This window comes from Silurus aristotelis (assembly GCF_946808225.1).
Source record: "Silurus aristotelis genome assembly, chromosome: 12".
Lineage (NCBI taxonomy): Eukaryota > Metazoa > Chordata > Actinopteri > Siluriformes > Siluridae > Silurus > Silurus aristotelis.
In genome coordinates this window covers 9,684,646-9,704,371 of record NC_139585.1, presented here as the reverse complement: position 1 = coordinate 9,704,371, position 19,726 = coordinate 9,684,646, and the positions used below count along the sequence as shown (strand labels likewise).

General features: G+C 36.9%; 1 protein-coding gene across 1 annotated transcript in view; it reads left to right on the top strand.

Moving 5' to 3' along the window:
* rnf213b (ring finger protein 213b) overlaps positions 1–19,726 on the top strand; it is a 44,973-nt gene that overhangs the window by 485 nt on the left and 24,762 nt on the right. The window contains exons 2-25 of the mRNA XM_083556359.1: positions 3,427–4,132; positions 4,226–4,381; positions 4,807–4,973; positions 5,069–5,343; positions 5,432–5,655; positions 6,607–6,813; positions 6,954–7,176; positions 7,261–7,316; positions 7,595–7,757; positions 7,846–7,989; positions 8,073–8,171; positions 8,255–8,383; positions 8,757–8,922; positions 9,445–9,612; positions 10,038–10,187; positions 10,274–10,893; positions 11,385–11,544; positions 11,971–12,188; positions 12,359–12,502; positions 13,139–13,291; positions 13,423–14,935; positions 15,036–15,220; positions 15,336–15,491; positions 15,736–19,638. Coding sequence (XP_083412485.1) covers positions 3,444–4,132; positions 4,226–4,381; positions 4,807–4,973; positions 5,069–5,343; positions 5,432–5,655; positions 6,607–6,813; positions 6,954–7,176; positions 7,261–7,316; positions 7,595–7,757; positions 7,846–7,989; positions 8,073–8,171; positions 8,255–8,383; positions 8,757–8,922; positions 9,445–9,612; positions 10,038–10,187; positions 10,274–10,893; positions 11,385–11,544; positions 11,971–12,188; positions 12,359–12,502; positions 13,139–13,291; positions 13,423–14,935; positions 15,036–15,220; positions 15,336–15,491; positions 15,736–19,638 — 10,068 coding nt within the window. The 5' untranslated portion in view covers positions 3,427–3,443. The remainder of the gene's footprint in view (positions 1–3,426; positions 4,133–4,225; positions 4,382–4,806; positions 4,974–5,068; positions 5,344–5,431; positions 5,656–6,606; positions 6,814–6,953; positions 7,177–7,260; positions 7,317–7,594; positions 7,758–7,845; positions 7,990–8,072; positions 8,172–8,254; positions 8,384–8,756; positions 8,923–9,444; positions 9,613–10,037; positions 10,188–10,273; positions 10,894–11,384; positions 11,545–11,970; positions 12,189–12,358; positions 12,503–13,138; positions 13,292–13,422; positions 14,936–15,035; positions 15,221–15,335; positions 15,492–15,735; positions 19,639–19,726) is intronic.

The window sequence follows — 19,726 nt, the reverse complement described above, 5'->3', positions numbered from 1 at the left end:
ATTAAGTGGTCGATGATAATAAACACACATATAAATGACAAGTTAATTCAGCAAAATTGCCCAATGTAGGATACAATAACAAAAGGGAAGCAGATTCTCTCTCTCTCTCTTTCTCTCTCTCTCTCTCCCTTGCTCTCTCTCTCTCTCTCTCTCTCTCTCTCTCTCTCTCTCTCTCTCTCTCTCTCTCTCTCTCTCTCTCTCTCTCTCTTATCCCTCTCTTTCTCCTATTTTCTCTACCATTCTATTTCTCTCTTTCTATTCTCCTTCCTCTCAAGATTCACGACTCAAAGGTTGCTTTATTTGCATTACATATATTTTTTTGCAAAAACATAGAACATACAGACAAATAACAAAGGAAGTTAGTCAGGAAGTCAGAGATTACAAAGGAATAAAAACTATACAGAGTAAAAAATAAAATAAAATAAAATAAAAAGCTGCTTACAGTTTTTCTCGATTGCTAAAACACATTTCTTGAAAGCTCCTCTCCTTTTCTCTAAACTGTGAACACAAAACCCAATTCTCAAGCTACATTCACGAAACCTCAGACACTTCTTGCAAAAACAAACTTTCACCTCAGAACAGTTCAATCTGTGCTCAAAACTGAACTATGTTGTCAAATCGTGCTCCGAGTCAATCAAAATTAAAATCACTACGGAACAGTCACTAAACACTACGTAGAAAAATAGAAAACACAATGCTCAGGACATGTAGCTGGAGAAATAAATGTTTATTGTTCACTGTAGCCTAAATGCATGTTGCAAAACAAAAAAAACCTGTGCATTTAGCACTTGTACAAAAAGACAAAACAGAAATCTTGTGCATTTACACCTAGCACTTGTAAAAACAAACAGAAATCTTATGCGTTTGCCACTTGTGTACAGTAAGCCCATGTAAAAATAAAGTACAAAAATATACAAATAAGTGCATTACTCAGCCACAGCATCATGTCTCCGTACTGGGTCCGGCCACTCGACTTCATCCACATCACAGGGCACATTTTGTCTGGCCAGGCAATGAGGGAAAAAACCCTGGCATGCTGCATCCAGGCTTGGCATGCCTCCACACCTATGTTACCACAGGCAAGTCCCATGGCTTGCAGAAGATGTACCCTGGTGTAAAGTTGGCGTTCATATGCCTTCCACCACCATGAGGAGAAGAATTCCTCAATGGGGTTTAGGAAAGGGAAGTACAGTGGAAGGCAAAGATTGATAAAACCTTGGTTCATATTGAACCACTCTCTAACCTGGAGAGCTCTGCGAAAACTCACATTGTCCCAAACAACAACATAGATGGTATTCTCATCCTGCTGCCCTAATAGATCATCTTGCGTGTGATTGAGGAAAATGAGGAGCTGGTGAGTGTTGTAGGGCCCCAGGTTGGCATGATGGTGGACAACCCCATGATTGCTGATGGCAGCACATAATGTGACTTTGCCACCACGCTGCCCAGGAACACCAACAATGGCCCGATGGCCAATCACATTACGGCCTCTCCTTCTCCTTTTGGTGAGATTAAACCCAGCTTCATCCATGTACATGTATTTGGGGTCTTTCCATTGGATCCAGTTGAAGAACACTCTGTAGAAATAGATATAGTTTTGTAAGTGATACGGAAAAAGTGATTTAGGCCACTTCAGTAAATCACTATTTAGAGTAATCAACATTGAATGTGTCTGGATATATGGCAACCTGTACATACTGGAATCTTTGCTCTTTGACTCTGTCTGAGTTGCGATCAAAGGGCACTTTGTATAGCTGGTTCATGCGCAGTCTGTTGCGCTTGAGGACACGATCAACAGTAGAGAGTCTGACACTGTTGATACCCTAAAAATTTACATGGTCCTCAATGATCTTCTGCTGAATTTCACTCAGTTTAATGGCATTGTTCTCATGGATCATCTCAACAATTAGGGTCTCTTGGTGTGGGGAGAACATACCTGTCCTCCCACCCTCATGTGGCAGTCTTTTAATTCTACAAAAAGAGAACATGGAGTTACAAAAAATATATATGGAATACTAGGCCTACAAACAGTTAGACCAACCCTCCATGACAATACTACAGTACATTGGTACACTGATGTACTGAAACATATATTTACTTACAGTATACTGTGGTACAGTATGTAGTATGTCATGCAGTAATTGCTGTCAACATTTACATACTGTACTATAATGTCCAAAAAAGGTAATTACCTGTTCTCTTCTCTAAATCTTCGGATTATGGTGGACACAGTGAATCTACTGATGTTTGGTTGTACCCTTTGTCCAGCCTCCCTCATGCTCATACCATGGACAAGAACATGGTCAATCACAGTAGCTCTGATTTCATCAGATATTACTGTTCTTTGTCTTCGCTGACCACCTCGACCTCCTCTCACACAAACTCTTCCTCTCAGATTTCTATCTATTGTAGGGTCTCACAAACCAGTGCGCTCTGAACTGGCTTACTGTATATGTTCCCTCACATCATTAGCCACAAGTGTGATCAATTTTGAGTTGTTGTGTTCAAGTGGTGACACATGTGCTTTAATTGTGTTTGACTTTTGTCACCTGTGTTTACCATTATGCAGCACGGGTGCATCACAATGAAAATGTGTTGGCAAGTTGTGTCTAAACAGGTGAAAAGTGCTTATGGTTTTGCCAAAGGAGTGATTGATTCAATCAGTGGGTTCAGGCAACTGAGCATTTGGTTCAGACAATAGGGTTTAGTGTTTTAGCAATTGAGAAAAACTGTAAATAAAAAGGAAAATCAAAGTAATACATAAGCATGTACGTGTAGGTTTTTGTGTGTGTATGTGTGTTGCATACACTAAAGGATTTAGTCACACACTGTCTCTTACCTGGTGGCAGGTGTATATGTAGTGGGCTGCAAGTAGGCAAGGGGGCTGAGAGGAAGTCAAAGTTGAAGATGATTTTGGTTCATTTTGGTGACGAATTCAGTTCGATTGTGGTAGTATTTAGTGCATTCAGAGAGAAAGTGCAGCTTTCTCTCTTTACTGTATTCAGTGTACACAGGGCAGCTCTCAGGGCACCCAGGACTGTGTGTGTCACCCCGTCTGTACTTCATTAAGGTGTGTCTCAGTTTTGGATCATTCACAGTGCTCAGATATTCTGCCATGCTGTCCTGTCTGTTCAGGGCCAAATAACACTTTACTCTGGAGTTTAGTTTGGGTTTCCCAGTAGCTCAGATACTTCGCTCTCAAGGTGTGTTTCATTTGTTTTATTCTAATTTGGTTTGTAGGTTTCCTTTGATCCTAAGTCACTGGTGTGTTAGTGTGTGTTGGTGGTGTGTCAGTGTGGATTTTGACAGCACTGATTAAAACTGATGAGTTTGCGATTTAAGATTCAGCTCCATGTATTTTCTTTTACTTTTTTACACAGTAACATTTTTGCATTCTTTCCCATTGCTCATGTTTTTTAAAACAAGCTAGAAAGAATTTCAAAATGAAGAGGAAAAAGACAAAGAAGGATAGAAAGAACGACAAAGCAAGCAGGAGAAATGACCCCAGGAAAGAAAGACAGAAGAAGACAAAAAAATCAGCAGGTGACAGCAGAACTTCAACCCCAACTGCGATTCGGAGCCAAAATGAAGACGCTGTTACTGTGTCAATGAGCCAGAATGAACTTGGCCCTGATCAGAATTGTGCCAACATTCCAGTGCCTGAGACAGGAAAAGCGGATGCCCAAACCCAAACAAGACAAAATCAAAAAAACACCGAGACCCAGACTGAGCCCATCAATCATAATTCATGTCAAACGCAAACTGATTCAGATTCCATGTGTGAAGCCACAATGCAAGGCCAAGGGAATGCAGAAAATGATTTGCCCAATACAAATAAGGAAAAAGCTGCTGATGATTCCCTGCCAACACCTCCTAATCCTGGAGGAGACAAGAATGAAGGAACAGTTACACCATCAAACTGTGATGATCCAATGCAAAAGGAGAAGGAGGACATCAAGAACGAGAATAGAGAACAGATTGGAGAAGATACAAAAGATTCCACTAACACCAAGTCTACAGAAGCAAAATCAAAGTCATACGCTGAAGCAGCATCGAGCAAAGTCTCCAAGGAAAAAAACAACCAGACAGCAGCAGAACAGGGGGGCAGAACTTACAGCAAAGCACCAGAGAGGTAGAATCACTTTGGCTTATTTTTGTAATAAGAAACCCTTAGTAATATTAAGTAATGAAGAGATTTTTTTTATTGTAATTTTGATTCTTGTAGAAAAACGTCTCCAGCTAGAGAACCAAGAGGAAAACCAATGTTCACATTTTATGTGTACTTAGTAATGGACAAAAGCTTCAATTTTAACACAAATAAGGACAAGCTTCTGATCTGTTATGGAAATTTTGTTAATGAATTGGAAATTACCATGTTCAGGTGAGTTTTCTTTTCAGTATTAAAAGTTTATTTGATTGGATATTGATTATTTATTAATTTTGTAGAGTAAATCCAGTATAGATTGTTTTTTGCTATTTTGTCCTTTACTCTGACACTCCAATGTAATATAGCAAAGAAAACAATGAGTAATGCAGTGGATTAAGTAATATAATCATATTAAAATAATATAACCATATATTTATGATGTAACGGTTGATGCACACCAAGCAGGCAACATACCAGAAATTCACTACATACTATATATATATATATATATATATATATATATATATATATATATATATATATATATATATATATATATATATATATATATATATAAACCTGAATTCTTTAATTAAAGTGCTCTTTTTTGCATGTTGGCATACTTTTTCTTTCTGTTTTTGGTTTCGCCTGTATAAAAGGTCCTTGAAAAAAAATGGCTATTTGATTGAGGCAAACTTCTCTGTTGATGCATCTTATTTGAGAGGCAGCACGATCAGATATAAATATGCAGTTCAGAAAGAGGGGAAAAATGCAGAGGAAATTGCCACAAGACACATTCAGATCCCTTTTGATCTCTCAATAAAAGGTTGGAAAACTGTGTCCTCTATCTTTCCTTTTTCTTTTTTTGCATTTCTTTTTTGTATTTAGTCATTATATGTGTATCCTCTGTTTTCTATCTAGAACTGCACATTTTCGAAGTCCACATGACTTGTTCAAGTCCAGGGTGGCTGCAGCGCCTGACGAAATCTGCAGATATTGTCATATCTAAGGCCTGGGAGAATTCTGCATATTTACTACTGGACAGATTGTTTGAGAAATGGGACCCATCAAACCAGGAGGCCATTCAGACATTCGCACAACACTTGCGTGAATATCTGATCTTTCTTAAAATTGCCAGTCAGCGGGTGTTATACTATAGTACATTCCTGCCTACCCTGTCTACTCCTAATATAGAGGTCAGTAAAAGCTTTTGATTCTAAAACAACAGAAATAATAGCAATTTTAAGAAACTGTTCCACATCAACTCCTGATCTTCTGCTGTAGGTGTCTGAATTAATAACAAAGAAACTGGTTAACATACTGAATGTTGAAGGAAGCTCAGCTAATGTCGGCCCCCTTGCAGTAGGCCTCTCAGTGTTCCAGGTGACCCGTGCATGTGGTGTTAATCTCGGGATTAAAGGCTGGGGTTTGCTCTGTCAGCTGGTCTCTTCTGCTCGTGCTCTCAAACAAGTACAAGAAACGCAAAACATAATTCCAACACTGCCTCAGTAAGTACAAAACAGTGAGTCAGGTTTAAATGACAAATGTACAATAGTATAATAATGATGATGTTTAATGAAAATGGAATTATTGATAGGTGTACATACAGGTGATATACAGTACAGAAAACCTAAAATTAACAAGTTAGGTCTGGCACTAGTTAAGGCTTATGATTAATCATGTGACTGGCACTTGCATCCAACATTCCAATATATTATATAATCAAATGCTGGTGAATTTATGAAAGTATTATATCTAGTATGGGAAAAAAGATACAAAATTAACCTTAATGCTTATGCTTACATTAGTTGGCACTGTTGCTTCATTTACATTTATTATACATGATTTGATTATTAATGTAGTATTATAATTCATTTAACTTTAAATAATTTTTTTTATAATTCATTCATTTAGCTGGTAAATTAACTTTGCATATAAGTGAACCTGTAACTGTTTCATAGTACGTTTTAATGTAGAACATTAACAACAGTAAAAGATTTTTTTAAAAATAAATAAATGAGACAATGTACATTGTGAAAAGCACTATATAAATAAACTTGACCTTGAAGATCATTAAACTCTTTGCTCTAGGATACAGAATATACACCACACAAAATAAATTTCGATATTTCATGAGTTATTACCGTAACTTTTAGTAAAGACCAAACAAATAGTTTCCACACTTCATGCTAATAACCCTTATTTCCCTTCAATTAAAGACAAAATGATATGCATCAAGAAAGTGTTTGTTGTTAATGAGTTCTGAAATAAGCTTTATGCTGTATAAATCATTTAATATTGTGTTGTAAACTAGTTTTGCGATGCATACGGATGTGCTATAGAAGCCCATTTCATTTATCCTTCAATAAAGTGCTATCCAGTAACTACAGTTATTATTATTACTATTATTAGTGTTATTAGGATTATTAAAACTTATGTTTCTGTTTTTTTCAATGCAGAACAGTGACAGGTCTGATGAACCTGTGTTCTCGGCAACTGGTCTCAGAGACCGTTCTGCTGGTTCCTCTCCTCCATTCTGTGAGGCAGCTTGGTGCAGACTCGGGCCGACTCGGGCCAATTGTTGAGGAACATGACTGGACAGGACTGAATTTAATAGAGTACCGTCAATTCAGAGAGAAACTAAAACCATTTCCTGATAAGAGAAGGTTTGTCATTTTTTTTTATTTCTAGTTTCTGTAGATTAACATATTTATTAAATATTATTAATATATACACCTTAAAAAAATATTTAAAAAATCATATGCCTACATACACGCTCTCATGAACTCTTTTGCTACATTTTAAGGATGATCCTTGAGCTGGTTGAAAAGCACAAGCCATTGGTCAAGGACAAGATGCCTATTTTGTCTGCATGGCTGTCCATGATAGCATTTGAAGATGTACCCACATTTGCCAAAAAGACAGACACATCTTCAGAACAGCTTATTCAGGGCCTGATGTATAGATTGAAAGATTTTCAACTGAACCAGCAAAACACTGATTTTAAATGTATGAATATAAATCTGCAGGTGGGTGATATGCAGATAGTCTCATCGAACAAGTTACTGATATGTACAAGGCAAATCATTTTATAAATGCTTTTTATTTTGCAGATCACTGAGAACATTTTGACATGTCTGTTGAATTGTCTTGATAAGGACAAAGAGAGGTATGATTCTAGGCTGTTGCTGTTGATAGTGAATTTATAAATTAGATTGTGTTTCCAACAGCAACTCTTAAAGATTTTGTATAATCAGAAATGTTTCACTACATGGTGTTTTTTTGTTCGTTATGCAACAATAACTCATAAACTTTTGCATTCAGCTGCGTCACACCAACATTTTGTTTATTAAGTGTTTTGAAGTGTTTTATTTCTTACATAATGAATCAAGTCCATAATGATGTTTTTGCCAAAGCATACTGTACATTATATAATTTTACTTTCAGACTCATGAGCTCTAAATGGTTGGACTCCATATTTCAGTGCTGCAGAAATGTCCATAAAAGCACTTGTACAATGACTCGACTCGTTCCAGCATACAAAGCAACGGTGTTGTCCTTTCAGCTGGTGCTAAAAATGGCTGAGATTCAGTATGAATTCATTTCAAAGGTGTCACTTATCACAGCTACACAGTGTCTATTAAACTCTGTTAAAGACTTTTAAAACTAAGTGATTTAATTTTTTTGATTTTTTTTAGCATGAAGACAATGAAGATTCTGAGAAAAAAAGACAGAGACAGATTCTTGAAACCACTCAGGAGGAGTTCAGTCAATGGAGGAACAATCTCCTTCACAATCCTCTATTTCAAACATCCCGTCTTACATACCCTAAAGAAATAGAGGTACAGGAATAAGGAAAATCTGTTTTCTCTGTATGTGTGTTACCAGAAGGCTGTGTAAACAATGCTATTTTCCCTTTCTATAGCTCTGGAATGCTTTCTTTGGGCTGGAGTGTTCAATTCCCTCTATTACCGAGCGATGGAAGGGCATGGTAGAGAAAGACTTGAAAAAAAGGATCTCAGAGGTAAACTCGCTTATTACTGGTTGGCTGTCAACTAATAATGCATTTAAATTATAAATAATTTTCTGTCCACTATTATTCTGTAGCTTAATGATGTGGAGAAAGTTCAGATTTGCTGTCTGGAAATACCAGCAGGATTAATTGAGAAGTGCCACACCACTGTTCAGACTTGTTTCCATGATTTGTGCTTTTCTGCCATTCACCAGTTATGCCAGGTTGGTAACTGTTTACTTTATTCCTTTATTTACCACCTTGCCAATTAGTAGGCTGTGTTAATTCTTGATTTTGGTGTATCTCCTTTCATTTAATCCATTTTACTTAGTAAAATGGATTAAATGAAAGGAGATACATTTTACTTAGTAAACTTAATATAGCTACTATGCAGAAAAGTTTTTTTTCATGAGTTTGCTCAGGGTTTATTAGTTTCCTCAACATTCCAAAAAATACAAAGGTACAAAATCCTCCCTAGGTATCAAAGAGTATGTGCACTTGGTGCCCTTTGAAATTGACCAGGATTAAATGAATAAAAAAAAAAAAGTGACTGTGAATATTTTTGTGAAAATTAATCAAATGTTTTATCACATCCAGGCTGGTAAAGAGGGAATTCTTCTGCGGAGTCTAGAGCAATGGCTAAAACATGTTCCCTCAACTATCTTTTCCTCGATCATTACTGAGTCAACAGCTCGTTTTGGAGAAGACAGAGTGATCCAACTACTGAATGACCAATCTGCCGTCTATGTCCTCTTATCTCATGGTACACTTCAATTCATAAAGCCATACTGGTTTTACACATAAATAAGCATTTACTGCTTTTATAAGACACCTTAGCACTTACTTATAGGCAGCGCCATGTATCTGCTGAGGCATCTCATCAGGATTTTCACAACGTGTTTTCACGAATACTACTAATTCTGTTTGAAGTGTTCATGAAAAGATCAATAATAACATTTGTTATTATGGAAGGAAAAAGGAAAAAATGTATATCAGTGCAAACATGGCATGATGCGCAAATTGCACTTCATGTCAATAACATATTTTATCTGATGGAATTTTAATTTATATTTTATGAAGCACTCTATATAAGCATACACACTGAATGAGAACCCACCCAAGAAAATAATAGTAGTATGGCTAACTTCATAGGGGAAGTAATGACCAGCTATGAATTACAAATGAATTTGATATTTAAGTAGAAATTATTTGGATAATATCATATCTCTGCAGTCACAGTTACAATGACAGAAGATCTAATAGCCTGCAATTTATCTTTCTTCAGGAGATTGGAGCCATTACAAGTTAAATGAAGAAGCCCGTCAAGTTATGAACGTGGGCCAGCACACTTTGGGTGATCTGGTCAATTCTCTTTGCCAGGGTAATATTCCCTTTGGTCACTTGCAGACTATCCTGAAACATCAGAAACAATTCCAAGAGCTGTACAAAAAATGTAGGTGCTACACAATATTTTTATGCCTGTATGAGGAGCAATAAAGAAAATTTTCTGAAATACATATGCATATCATAAGTTTGGTTTTTAGACTCTAGTTTTTCACACATACTCCAGATTCTTTCAATATTGTGCATGTTTTTATTTTTCCATTGATCATTATTTATTATGATTTATTTACTTCCACAATTAAAAATATTAATATTTTTTTACCCACACGATACATTGCTTTCTGTAATAGTTGTTGTAGTTTATTACATATAGGACAATTTGTTTTTGTTTTTTTTCATCAATGTATTTATTTATTTACATTTCAAGTGATCACATGTTCACTGTGAATTCAGTTTTTCACATGCAAAATGTATGTGCATTTTCCAGAAAGGTAAATATATTTGTTTTATGTATGTGATCATCTCCATTTTTAGGTAAAAAATACATCAAATTGGATAATATCACTATTGACATTGAAAGACTGCTTAAACAAAGAGAGAAGGATTGCCATGTCTTGCAGGAACAGAGAAAACATTTAGATGTCCTCATAAAAATGTTTGAGAAAATCTCAGAGATGATTAATGGTGAGTTTGCTGTTCTACAATAATACAATCTGTACATGTAAAAGTATTCTTTATTTAATTCAATATTTCTGCTCATGCTCCATCAGTACCTGAGATCTTACAACTTGAGAAGGAACACAAGATTGATATGCATCCAATGGGATTAAATGAGCTGGTGGGAGTACAATCATGCTTCTGCAATGAAGACTTAAAAGAGATTCATACAGGGAATGTTCTGTACTACAGTGCTGACTTGCTTGCTGTGCTCAAAGCAGCAAGAGAGATGTACAAATTTCAAGACAGCAACTTGATTCTCAAATCTTGGATGGACAAAGCAAGTGCACATCTAACCGGTGGTTCTCATTGTTTTTTGTTGAGCCTGCAAGAAGTTCTTTCTAAAATCTGGTGGCCTTCTCTTAGTGAGTTTTACAAGCTTGGTACAAGGATTGGACATGGAACTGTGACTTTTGAGGAAGTGGACAAGGTTGTCGAAGGGAGTGGAGACAAAGGTGATGGAGCTCGACTTAAGAAGGAGATGACTCTTATGGCCACCATGCTTGAGAAATCTTCAGGTCTGGAGGGAAACTGTCTGGAAAAAAGTTTAATTCTGATTCAGGAGTATAGACAGCTTCACCATGCTGCAGATTCTGCAAACGCAATACTGAAGATAAAAGACAGACTCAATCTGAAAGGAGACTTCAGCCATATATGCAGCCTTACTGAGTTGGTAAAAGAAGTTTAATCACAATCTTTGTTTAAGTGTGTGTATAAAAATCATTGCTGTGAATGTAGAGTATTTATTGTTTAGCCAAATATGGTATCACTTACATTAGACAAATAAGCATTTTTTATATGTATGTGTGTATGTATATATATATATATATATATATATATATATATATATATATATATATATATATATATATATATATATATATATATATATACACTGTATATGTGTGTGTGTGTGAGTTTGTGTATATATATATATATATATATATATATATATATATATATATATATATATATATATATATATATATATATATATATATATTTTTTTTTTTTTTTTTTTTTTTCCATAATTTTGACTATCTAAATACAGATGATGTATTTTTTAATTATACTATAAATAAGCAGTAGTATTTCAAAATAACTTTATTTGTAATGGAACTATTTTGTAAGTAACAGTATAACTAAAAACATTGTGTTTTGAAGAGAGAAGATTCATTCAAAAAGAAGCATTTAGGATCACTGAGCAAGAACCTTATCAATGCCAAGCAAAAGCTTTCTCACGTCAACCGTCAGCACACAGCTTGTCTGGAGGCGTTCCTGAACAGCGAAAACCTAGTCAGCTGGGTTAAAACCACGATTAAGGGTAAGTTTGTGATTTTTTTTTATAATTGCATATAGTGAAGCTGCTGTAGTGTTTGAATACTTTAGTGTTAGATTATTCTACTATCACTGCTTCACATCAGCTAGTAGAAGATCAGGGAGGATTTAAAGAGCTTGTGTGATTAGTATTAATTTGTAGTGAACTAGTTCTTCAAATAATACATGATGCAAGGTAACTATTGCTTAGTGTGTAATGAATAAAAAAATCATTACTTTAATATTGCTTATTGAATAATTACCCACTAATCATTAGAAATGCACGCTGGTGATTTATAGAACTGCAGTTTCTACTTAATCTGTTCATACTTACATATGAGTTAATGAGCAGTATTATGATTATGAAGTGTTGCCCATTTTTCTTCTTAAGTGTTTGCTTCTTATGTAACCACCAGTTTGTGCTTTTAAACAGATCGAAGTGAGCTGAAGGTGTTTATGGAATTGGCGTCCATTTCGGCTGGAGAAAATGACACTGAGATTGACAGATTGACCAGTTTTCAAGATGCTGTTTCAGGATACAGTCCACTCTTATACTCCTTACATCAGGTAGCAGGTTTCGAAGAGTTAATTGCTCGTGCACAGGAAGTGTGGGATGCTCTACAAAAAGATGAAAAACTTCCAGAAAAACTGGTAAGAAATATGCCCTATATTTCAGCTCTTATACTGCATGTTAAACACTGAATATCTGGACTCTATGTACAATTGTTTAAGGATAATTTAGATAATTAGTAGTATATGAGAGTTTGTAAGTTGATGTGGTCACATGTCAGTTATTAACAGGGTGTGCATTTTGTCTGTAGATACACTCTGCCTGTTGGTTAGACTGGCTGAAAGGACTGAGGGAGACTCATGGCTCTGTGGAAACGTCCTCTTTTTCTTTGGCCTCAGCAATCAATACCCATGGTGTATACCAAATTGGCTGGCCAGACCATTCTTTTGAAAAGGTAAATAGTCAGCTGAGTTTACTGTGTACTTAAGAAAAGACACTTGCATTTTGCATATGCAGTCATTCCAATGTTATTTTTTTCCATGCAGTAATAAAGTAGTTAGAGATCCATCTAGCCCACGTTCCTTATAAATAGATTCAAGTAATAAGTACAAAATATGCAAAGCGATATTTATTCTCCTGAGACCCAAGGGTGTCATTTAATTTGTTTTATTTGTTTTGTTTGATTATTATATTTGACACATATTTTCGGTTGAAAAAATTCTACAATTTCAACTGTTTTTATTTCATTTTTTATATGTCTACCAGTAGTGGACCACAGGACCATTTTAGCCTAAATATAAAATGAACAGATTATAGCCTTAAAGTGATTTTAATACAAAAAGAAATAATTCAACAAAAACAAATTATCATTCTGGATTGTTTTACTTGCTTGTTATTGCAAATACTCTAGTATGTTTTCTACAATTCTAAAACTGATTGCAATATTATTTTATGTTTATACAACTGAATAATTCCTCTTAAATCTATTAAATGTGTTTATTTGAATAGTAAACAGAACAACCAATGTAGTTATTTGTCAATATCCTGTTGAAGACCGTTGGAATTTTGTTTTTAATTGCCATTTTCATAGAAAACCCTGGGCAGTGTTTTATGTGTGAAGGTAATAAACAGCGAAATGGAAAAGACATACAGCCTTGATAAATTACTGGAGTTACAGAACAAGATGATGCTGATGTCATCTAAGGGAGAACATGGCAAGGAACAAGTAAACAAGTTCACAGAGGTCAGTTTACCAGGAACACATATTGTCAATGATTAATTTCTGGTGTGATAGTGTGGGTTATGAGTTTCGGAATAGAAGATATTATAAAGAGTTTTAATAAATGCTGTGAAAATTATATCTTTTCATTCTAGATATTTGAGGGAGTCCAGAGAATGGGGCGCATACTGATGCAGCTATGTTCATCTGGCAACTTATTTTTCCAGGACTTTTCTGCGTTAGTGTTGTGCAATCATGAAAAGGACCCGTGTATTACCATACACTTTCCCTTGCTTGAAAAGCATGTTGTGTTTTATGGCCATGTAGCAGATGAGCTTCCAAAAGTATGTCGCACTATGGAAGCCTGCCACGAAGACTGGTGTGGCTTTATGTCTGAGCTGCGCTCTCAGTTCTATGCACTCAATTATTATACTGCGGAACAAGTGGTCTACTTATGCTACTGGATTAACAAAATCTGTGAAAAAGGAATTTCTGTGCCACAACAAATATGGCATTTGCTTACCCCACTTAAGCCAGACAGTACACTGAGTGATATCAGACTTGCCTTTACAAAGGCCAAAGAGAGTCTCCAGCCTGAGGATCAAAGTCACTTTGGTTCTGACTCTGAGTCTGAACAGTCTATTGATATTAGCAGAACCGGACTGCACAGAGAAAACTCTTATTCTGAAAGCGACTCAGAGGAATACAGAGTTGATTTCATGGAGAATATGCTAGAAGAACATTCGTCTATATCTGTAGCAGATTCTGAAGAATATTATGAAATGCGCAAGCTTCAGGAAGATACTGAAGAAGAAGAAGAAGAAAAAGAGGAAGAAGAAGAAGAAGAAAAAGAAGAAGAAGAAGAGGAAACTATGGCTGAACAGGATCTAGATTATCCAGATGAGTTGGTAGAAAATAGAAATGAAACTGGATCTAAAGAAGAAATGATGGAGACTTATTCTATCTCTTCTTCACAAGCTCAAGAATGTACAAACACAGTTGTGGAAACTCTGGAGAATTTGTGGCAGGACTTTAGAAATAATATGACCAAATACCTTACCCAATACATGGACGTTAAGACCCTTGCTCATTTTCTTTGCTTTTTCGCTGCCATGAACAATCTAAACATCATGCGCAAGTTGCCATCCATCCTTCAAGATGGAAAACCCAATCTCATTCATTGCCCTGATACAGAATTAATATCCACCACACTTGCTTTGTACATGGAGAGCCCAGAACAAGCTTTTCCCTCAGCTGATGAGGTGCTTATGTGCCAAGAAGACACCAGTGAAGAAGAAGTTGAGATCTTTCTTCGGCGATGCTTAGGCCAAGGCGCTCCAAGTCACCATCAGAAACTCTATACATTGTTTAATCCAGGTTTACTGACCTATGATGTAAGTGTGGCTTTGGCAGAGCGTTATGAGGCAATGGAGCTGAGTGCTGGATCTAAATTTCGCCTGGTCTTAGTCTGTCCTGTGAACCAAGACAGATATATCCCATCATTCTTCAGCAACTACAAGGTGCAAGCAAGACTGTGTTTTTCTTTGGAAAAAGCCAGGATATACCTCCAGCATCACTTGACTACTCCCTATGTTCGAAGCCATCAACCTAATGCCTTTCCAGATGGTATTTCCTCGTGGCTAATTACATCGAAACGTGCAGCAGTTGGTGTGTAATTGATTATATAAAATAAATCTGACAGTTTATTGTAATACACTGTTAAGATAAACTGTTAAATATTCTTACTTGTTTCATTTTATCACTGCAGGAAAGTCACTCTATGTTACACGGATGTTCCAAAAATTTAAAACAGCTTTTCCAAAAGCTACATATCTGCCAGTTAGACTGATCGAACCAGGTGTTGATACTTATTGCTTGGTCCAAACACTTTGTGAGAAGCTCTCATCACTGAAAGAGGACGATCCTGTTTTCCTACACATTGACACCTCATCTGTATGGCCAACTACACTATATTTCATTGTTTTAAAAAGTTAACTCATTTATAATTGGAGAAATATTGTTTTTCTTTTGTTAGTTTGAGCCTAATAGCAGATATGTTGTTTAACAGGTTCGTTGGGGTTTAGAGAAGTTCCTGTTCAAATTACTTATTCTAGGATGTCTGAGTGACCGTGAAGGGAAACTATGGAGGAGAAACACAGCTCACTTGATTGCAGTTGAAGCACTTTTACCAGATTCTGCTCATCATCGACAAATCCATAAAGAGGTATGTTCTGCCCGTCATCCCAACCAGGCTGAAGGCTTTTTGAACCTCTTGCAGCTTACTTTCATTTGATTTCTCTATGTTTTCCTTATTATTCGAGTCACTGATCTGAAATTCAGTACCAAGTTATGAAAATCTTGGATATTTATTCTGTTTTTTATCATATTAAATTAAGCAGTCTATAGATAATATAATTTTTAATTGATGTATTTCTTAAATAAATTGCTTAACTCTGTTTTCTTTTTAGTCAAACCAAGGGCTTCTCAGCGTACTGCCAGCCATACACTGTAAACCACCGAAAGAAGTCAAAGAACTGGAGCTTGCAATCAAAAATCATCGTACGAGACATGCATCCTTAGACCCACTGATGGATATGCAAGAGTTTAAGAGTGAAGGTGTTCAGAGACCTTACCAATATTTAAAGAGATTCAATGGAAATGAGAGTTTGGATCATTTTAAGTATAAAGCTGGATCTGTGGAGGGAAATACAGTCGATTGTCTTCATTATCTTTTGTCAAACTGTGGAATGGAGAACCCTTCATGGGCAGAACTGAAGCACTTTACTTGGTTTCTCAACCTGCAGCTGCAAGACTGTGAAAAATCTGGATTCTGTGATCCAAACTTCTTTGGAAGCATTCTAAATGGCTTCAAGAGCTTCATAGTCAAATTCATGATACACATGGCCAGGGACTTTGCATCTCCTTCCTTGAATATCTCTGATGAAAGCCCTTCACTTCTTCCAGAGAGTGACCATGAAGATGATCTTTTGGCACGACTAACAATTCGCAAGCGATGGGAGAATGAATCTCATCCATATATCTTCTTTAATTCAGATCACTTGACCATGACCTTTCTTGGGTTTCATGTGAAGGACAGTTCCACCCGAAATACTGTTAATGTTGTTGATCGACAAACCAATAAAGTTTTAATGGGAGATGTGATGTCAATTGACCTGTTCACAGGACTTAAGAATCAAAGAATTTCATTTTCTGAAGACTTTGACCAGCTGTCAAGACAGACCAAGATAAAAAAGATTTCCTTGGTGGTTGGTGCTGATATAAGGGAAGGATTTGACCCTGATCCCACATATGAGCTCACTTCTGACAATGTAATGAAGATGCTGGCCATTCATATGAGGTTCAGGTGTGAAATTCCAGTCATCATAATGGGGGAAACTGGTTGTGGAAAGACCAGACTAGTGAAGTTTCTTTGTGATCTGCAAAAGGAAGGTAGAAATGTTGAAAACATGAAGCTGGTAAAAGTTCATGGAGGAACTACAGCAGACACTATATACAGGAAGGTTGAAGAGGCTGAAACACTTGCACAGAAAAACAGTCAAAATTACAAACTAGACACCATCTTGTTTTTTGATGAAGCAAACACCACAGAGGCCATCTTTGCAATCAAAGAGGTACTGTGTGACAAAACAGTGCAAGGATGTCCCTTGAAGAAAAATTCTGGCCTAAAAATCATTGCTGCATGCAATCCTTACAGGAGACACACTCCCAAAATGATTGACCGTTTGGAGAAAGCTGGATTGGGCTACAGAGTAAAAGCTGGGGAGACAGAAGATCGAATTGGTAAAGTTCCTATGCGCCAGCTTGTATACAGAGTTCATCCTTTGCCCCCAAGTATGATCCCCCTTGTTTGGGACTTTGGGCAGTTGAGTGATTCAGCAGAACTTTCTTATACTCAGCAAATTGTGCAGAAACAGATTGAAGAACACCGCTTGCCATTTCAATGCCAAAGGGTTATTGCTAGTGCTTTGGTGGCCTCTCAAAGACATATGCGTCAAGAGGTGAATGAGTGCAGTTTTGTAAGCCTTAGGGATGTAGAGAGGTCAATGAGGGTGATTATATGGTTCTACAAACACAGACAGCTTTTTCCAAACTTTCTAGAGACCGACAAAATTCAAATGACCTTTAAATGCTTGGCTCTTGCTTTGGGTATTTGCTATTATCCATCACTTGAGTCCAGAGACAGGTATCTGCAGAACATTAGCCAGTACTTTCCACATCCACTTAACTCCGAACAAGCATTGAAGGATGAGATTTCCTCTTGCCAAGACTTCTTCCTACAGAGCATTCGAACTAAAAATACAATTGCTAAAAATTTAGCATTGAAAGAAAATGTCTTTCTCATGGTGGTATGCATTGAGCTGAAGATCCCGCTCTTTTTGGTAGGCAAGCCAGGGAGCTCTAAATCTCTTGCCAAAACTGTGGTAGCTGATGTCATGCAAGGGCAGGCATCCTACAGTGAATTGTTCCAGAAGCTAAAAGAGGTGCACATGATGTCTTTTCAGTGTAGCCCTCACTCAAGTCCAGAAGGAATCATTGGGACTTTCAAGAATTGTGCTCGTTTTCAAAAAGAGAAGAACTTGGATGAGTTTGTATCAGTGGTAGTGCTGGATGAGATAGGACTGGCAGAGGATTCTCCACAGATGCCCCTGAAAACCCTGCACCCTCTATTGGAGGATGGCTGTATTGACAATGACCAGCCAGATCCACACATGAAAGTCGGCTTTGTTGGAATCTCAAACTGGGCTCTTGATCCTGCAAAGATGAACAGAGGTATTTTTGTTTCTCGTTGGGATCCGAGTGAAAATGAATTAGTCGAGACAGCAAAAGGTATCTGCTCATCGTCCGAGTCAGTTCTTCACAAAATCATTCATCTCCTGCCTAAATTGGCCAAAGGCTTTTTAAACATTTGTAAAAATGACAGAGATCAGTTTTTTGGACTCAGGGATTATTACAATTTGGTGAAAATGATTTTTGCTGTGGTGAAAAACACAGACAGTGAACCCAATGAAAGTGACTTAGCAAATGCTATACTACGAAATTTCAGTGGACAAAAAGACAACTTTGATCCTCTCTGTTATTTCCAAGATCTTTTCTCAAACGAACATGAAGTCCCAACGATAAGCACACTGGAAATGATTAAGCAAAACCTGAACCACAACAGTGAAGAAGAATGTCGCTATCTTCTTCTGCTCACGACAAACAATGCTGCATTATACATAATTCAGCAGTGTATTTTTACACAGGATGAATGCAAGTGCCCTGAAATTGTGTTTGGTTCAGGATTTCCTAAAGATCAGGAATATGCTCAAATTTGCCGCAATGTGAGTCGAGTTAAGACGTGTATGGAAACTGGCCGGACTGTCATCCTCTTAAACCTGCTAAATCTATACGAGAGTCTGTATGATGCATTGAACCAGTACTATGCTTACTTTTGTGGGCAACAGTATGTCGACCTGGGATTAGGGTCACACAGAGTAAAGTGTCGAGTTCACAAAGAATTCAGATTGGTTGTAATAGAAGACCAGGAAAAGGTCTATGACAAGTTTCCTGTGCCACTGAAAAATAGGTTGGAGAAGCACAGAGTAGACAGGAGTACGGATTTGACACCAGCCCTGCAAAGGGTTCTGGAAAAACTCAAAAATTGGGTAAATGAGTTTTCTCAACACTCAAATTTTGGCTCTTTTGATGATTTTGTTGGTTTTCATGGAGATGCTTGTGCCAGTGCTCTCCTGCAGGCATCCGGAAGTAGAGAAAAACTCGATCACCAGATAGCGGGAGATGGTCAAGTTGACACTAACATTCCCAGAAAGAGGCACGACAGTGTGCCAGTGTCCACAGAGTTTTCATCCCCAGAGGACGGCACAAATGAACATAATGAACAGGTCTACGATCCAGGATCAGGAGTTGCAATCAATGATGACCATGAAAATGCTTTAACAGGCACTGATACAGGAAATACTCCCCTCACTGAAAACAGTGAGGGACTTGTCTTAATAGATGTAGATGAAAACAAGGATGGCATTGAACCTGAAAATGAACAAGATGCCATTGCGGACATTCCTGGGCCTATGGAAATTGATATATATCCACAGGACCTTGAGGAAGTAAGGCTTAATGACCCAAAACAATTCAAAGATGAGGAGGACGAGGTATATGAATGTGCCAAAAACTTCTTGTTGAATTGTGCTACACCAGATTCTGTGTTGAGGTTAAAATATTCAGGCCTGGGTAATAACGAAGTAGAAAGACTTCAGAAGCTTTATTTTCAACAACAAGACCACCATTCACTCAAGAGCTTCATGGACAATTATTTAAGGAAGACTGACAAAGAAAAGAAGAGATTTGTAGAGGTAAGGAATTCTACTGGACATAAAAAAAAACGTGTTGGTATTTATATAACTGTATATTGGTGTCTGTGTAATGTATGACATTGTGTAT